At 47.7% G+C, this 5547-nt stretch overlaps 1 protein-coding gene across 1 annotated transcript; it reads left to right on the top strand.

Annotated features, from left to right (window-relative positions):
• Positions 1–2939: 2939 nt before the first annotated feature.
• On the top strand, positions 2940–5142 carry PtA15_10A181 (uncharacterized protein; the record flags this gene model as incomplete). Its single annotated transcript, XM_053160332.1, has 5 exons — positions 2940–2976; positions 3047–3067; positions 3136–3251; positions 3335–3361; positions 5047–5142. The coding sequence occupies 5 exons, from the start codon at positions 2940–2942 to the stop codon at positions 5140–5142; spliced, it is 297 nt and encodes a 98-aa protein (XP_053024317.1).
• Between the last annotated feature and the right edge of the window lie 405 nt (positions 5143–5547).

Consider the following 5547-nt stretch of genomic DNA (forward strand, 5'->3'; position numbering starts at 1 on the left):
GGAAAAACTTTGCAGAAATCAATGTTGCAAATGGATCTGAGGTCAGTTCTGATTCCCTGCAACACCGGTGTTTGTTATATGAGACAACGCGAGCTTCTGTCACCAATCCAGCTACCTACCAAACCAGGGGTCGGCCCTTGGCTCTCAACAACAAAGAAAGGGACTTTCTCTTGGATATGGTCACCAACCATCCAACAATCTACCTTGAAGAAATATGGGAATCCCTAATGGAGCAGTGTAACGCTCACATCTCTTTACAAACAATATCAAATGAAATTCATGAATTACTGCAAAATACTATCAATAAATTTAGTGATCTAAATGGTTGATTGCTACGTTATGTACTGTTTGGCTTTACTGCAAAAGACTATCAATAAGTTTGGTATAGCAGTCATTGGTCCCTTCCACATCCAATTCCTTGTGCCAACCTGTGCCAACATTTCCACCTGCAGTACAGCCAAGGTCTAGTATGCAGATGCCACCTGCCTTCCATTTTATAATACAGGGCCTTTAACAAGCTAGATACCAGGGCCATGTGGTGGTCTTGGCCAGCACCACCACTACACATCTTTGGTCCCAGGTCTGGTCTCCCTTCTTCAGAAGTTCAAGTACCGCTGATGGCACTGGTTGAGAGTTACCTGTACAGATGGTACAGACTTTTAGTGATACAGGTAACTTGGTACCAAAAAAGCCTCCAAATTAGCTCCACCCATAGCCCAGCCACGTTTAGCCAGTGACTTGGACAAAGCATCAAAAAAAAAAAACAATGGAAAAAACACAATGCAAAAAACCCAAATACAAAACAAAAACATAGTTGAGAAAAAGGCATTGATCCCTTCCACGTCCAATTCCTTGCGTTGACCTGTGCCAACATTGCTGCCTGCAGTACAGCCAAGGTGTAGTATGCAGAGGCCACCTGCCTTCCAATTTGGAATACAGGGCCTTTAACAAGCTAGAGACCGGGGCCATGTGGCGGTCTTGGCCAGCACCACCACTACATATCTTTGGCAGAGGTCCCAGGTCTGGTCTCCCTTCTTTGGAAGTTTGAGTACCACTGATGGCACTGGTTGAGAGTTCCCTGTACAGATGGTACAGAATATTAGTGATACAGGTAACTTGGTACCAAAAAAGCCTCCAAATTAGCTCCGCCCGTAGCCCGGCCACGTTTAGCCGGTGACTTGGACAAAGCATCCAAAAAAAACAATGGAAGAAACACAAAATTCAAAAAATACAATGCAAAAAACCCAAATACAAAACAAAAATGTAGTTGAGAGAAAGTTGTCTGACATGTTGGTCCAGAGCCTCCATAGTTTGACCAACAAAACCTTGCCATGTGCATCTTCCCAAAATTTTGAAATTTTGTTCATAAAGGCCTTAAATTTAGCTCCAAATTTCAGTAAAATTCAATTGTGAATGCCCCTAAGCATGTAGCAAACAGAAGTGTATGGAAATAGGTATAGAGGGAATAAATACAAAAATGGCATGCCATGATCAAAAGGAAAATATGATGAGAGATCCCAGTTTATTAAAGCCTCTGAATCACAAAACAAAACTTCAAGGGTTTCCCCTACAAATCTCCAAAAATCACAAAAAAATGCAGGGTTTCCCCTCTACAACTTCCAGCAAAAGAAATGAAGGGTTTTCCCTCTACAAATTCCAAAATCAACAAAAAAACACAATTTTACAACAACCTGCAACCAGCCACCTAACATCAGCAAGCTGATGCACTGTGGCCCACCATCCATCCCTGTCTAGCAGGGTTAAAAAACGGTGAGAGGATGACCCCCAGTGCGCCGCATTTAAGGCATTATGCAAAGGGGGGCCAGCGAGTTTCAACCCCTCAAACTGCACAAGTGCAACAGCGTAGGGGGTGAGGACGAACCGCACACTGGAAGTACAGTGGCAGAGGACACCTGGGGGATTATCCAAACACAAGAGCACCCCTCCTTTTATACACCATCAACCAGCAGTGCCAAGCTTGCCTCAAGCCTTCCCCTTGGATCCCCCCGCATGTATCCTTGACAACAAAGCCTCCGCCATGCCGCCGCTGTACATATTTTTGACCCGCAAGGCATTAGCTACATCTCAGATCTTCTGGCCATCCTGGTCAACACATCTGATGTGTGCTACTGGAAGCTGAAATCAACCGTAGAATTTGACCTGTTGGGGGCATTGTGACACGTGTTGCCACCACCATGTTCCTTTGACACCATGGCTACTCCTGCCCTCACCAAGCCATCTCCTTCCAACAACAAGCCAACTGACCCGCCCAAGAATGCTGATGTGCTCTGTCACAACTTCCAGCTCAGAAGTACCACCCGGCCTGACTTCCTCCCGTATCAAGGATGGCCCCGACTTCGACTTTGTTGCTTTGGCTTCCCCTTTCCATGGGACGTAAGCCGCCAATTTTGTTTGTCCACTCCTCGAAGTTGCTGGTGGCTGCTTACCCGCAATCTGGCAAATGATGGTTGTAAGTCAAGTTCTTTGACAATCCCAAGGTGACTTGAAACTACGGGTGATGACGTCTGACTGCTCCACACAGAATTCCCAATTTCAGAAAGCTCTCAATGCCCGCGCTCCAAACAGTGGCGCGAGGGCTCTCATACCAACGACTAGCATATACTCTTACAACGATAAAAGTGTTTTGCCACAAGTTTGAGGATGTGTGAGTGAATTTTCTTGAACCGTGCTGCTACCCTTTTCCAGCCATCAAACTGCTTGCTTTATCTCCGCACCGGCCAATCTCAGCATTGGATGGCGCGAGCAACATAGTTGTTGAGGATATTTGTGGAGCTGAACATGTTGCAGATCATTTTTAAGCCCGCTCACACAGCACAAAACCATCAGGGCGGACTTAACCCACCTTCATTTTTCTTCAATCCTTTCAAAGTTTGATTGTTGGTGATTACGGTGCCTTTGGCATTTGTCTCAATGCTCTCATGAGCGGAAGACCCGCAAATTGGGCCAATATTGACAGTAAGTGGGATATCTGAGCATCTTATCCCAAGGAGTGTATACTGAATTAGGGCCCATCCCTTCGTCATAGAATCATATTCCAACCAACTAAGTACTTCCCTCATCTCTTTCAGTGCAAAAACCATGAAATAATATGACATAATCTTGCCTCACACACAGCCGGTCTAGGCGGCCAACTTGGGAGCCTCAACAATGACTTGAAATACGCCTTCACTACAGTTGTTGGGAACACTGGTGACCGTATCAATAGCTTACTCAAAACCCTCACGACACTCGTGAGTCCAGAGCTTGGAATTGAAAGGCCGGGCCAATTGATCTGAGAGCACTGTTTCTTTGCGCAAATGTTGTCCAATTTTAGAAGGTGGTGGCCGAGCCCCCTCTCCAGGTACGCATGCTCATCTTCATTAGGAAAAAACCCATCTTGAACTGGCATTGGATCAAATTGTCAGATGTATGTGTGCCAGAGAGGCCTTGCAACCAGATGCACTGGCAGAGGTCTCTCTGGCCCCAAAGCACGTGCTCCCATCTTGAGTAGTCTACCACAAACGGTCAGTGCCATTGGCTTGTTGCTCTGTGGGCTCGTATGCATTCTTGAACTGTACATGGCAGTTGCACAAATTTAGGTTTCAGCCTTCAGAGCCAAGTGAGCAGTCAGATTGACCGCTCACCTAGCGGTGTGGTGATTTATATAGGCGAGCGTGGTAGAATGTCCACGCTGGGATAGCGCGGGCGGGAATGCACAAAGCCGCTCAGGCAGAATGCATTCCGGTGACATAAGCACTGAGGATTAGGTCAGGAAAAGCACACTAAGAAAGCTTACGGAAAGTCACACACGGACTGGAATGCACAGATTGCGGATTGCGGATTGCGGATCACAGAATGTGGATTGCGGACTTTGGATTGGGTATGTGGATTGGAGCGGAAAAGACAGGGCTGGACTGCGGCGGGACTACACACGTGGACTGGTAGCAGTAGTGCGTCAGCGGGTGAGTCACAACAGCCAAAGCGGGTTCCACCAGCGGGCGGAACCGGGGTGGAGGAGGTGGCGAGAGACCAACTGACGGGGGCTAGACAGAGGACAGTGGGAGGTCAAGCGTTGGAGAGGAGCGGAGTCTGGGAAAGCGACGAGCGGGATAGCGGGCGGAGCTGGAGGAATAGTGCAGGAAAGTGTCAGACGTGCGGGATTGGGTGGGAACGGCAATGTGCGTGGAGGGAAGGACGGGAGAAAGGGGGATCGGGGGATTATCCTATCATCTTACGGAATACTCATCATTGTACTTACAGCTACAAACATACAAGAGTTATTAGAGGATTATTGGGATCTTATCTTTACTTTTGAGAGTTACTTGCGGATTTTTGTGCTTACAAAGTGCGGAGCTTTATTCACTTGCAGATTATAACGCTATAGATCAGGCTCAGTAGAGGAGCACTGAAGGCTAGCGGAAAGTAGCAGTGCGGAGCCGAGTTACCAACAATCACACAGCCCGGACAATAATATTCTTGAAGGAGGCGGTCAGCGGACATTTCCACCGATTAACCAGCTTTCATTCTCACAATGGCCTCCTGTCAGCCGACAATCTGCCAGCCAAATTAACAGCCAATCCGCCGGAACTTGACTCCAGGCAAGTTTAACATAAATTGCCTGGGGTTGGTTTGCCGACAAACATGGTTGACCAGACACCGGCCAGCTGGAACACAAGATGCTGTCAGAACAGCCCTAACCCAAAAGGGGCCCAAGACAACTGCGCTCATCGGAGATACATCACCCTTGGCCCTAGGGCTCACCCATCCGCACTCCTCATTTTTTCCAAGTCCCCTCATTGGAGGACACTTCATCTTCCATCTCCCCCACCCTCACCAACCCACAACCTCAGCCAGACCTTCAACTTTATCCTCTCCTTCCGTATCTCACAAGCAACGTGCTCTGATTGGCGCACCCAAAGGTAGAAAGGCCTTCAAAGCCCACGAACTTGGCAGAACTGGTAAGCTCCGAGCAATGTAAAATTGCCTGAGAAAAACTCTTGTCTAAATATTCATTCAATCTGCAGAGCTCATACATACTCCCCGTAGCGCCTCTTGGCCAACAGTCAGCCTGACCACGCCACAGCAGTCCAAACCTTTTCCAAGGTCCAGCCAATTGATCCGAGAGAGGCGGAGGATCTTTGAGCAGCCTTTCAACCCGTCAACCAATGATCTTCCTCATTTTCATCATTTGACTAACTCCTCATCGGCCGTCTCCATTGCCTCGCCCAACCACTCTGCATCCGGAGGCGCCTTGTCAACAAGCTCGGGTGTTGACCAACGTCATTCCAGTGTACCAAGTGAGAGGCGGCAGTCCAAACATAAGCCAACACCTGCTGAGATCAAGTTGCGAGACGAGACCCGGAGTGTCAAAGCTCTGGTATATAAATTCCCTCTCTTCCTCTCTCCCCTCTTCTCTTCTCTAGCCAGCCATAAAAGCAGACCAAACAAACAAAAAAAGAGACGGAAAAAAAAACACAGTACCATGCAATAAAAAAACAAAATGTCAAGATTTCAACTCAAGGTGATGAGGCGATGGAGACGAGGGGT

Source organism: Puccinia triticina, chromosome 10A, assembly GCF_026914185.1.
Source record: "Puccinia triticina chromosome 10A, complete sequence".
NCBI lineage: Eukaryota > Fungi > Basidiomycota > Pucciniomycetes > Pucciniales > Pucciniaceae > Puccinia > Puccinia triticina.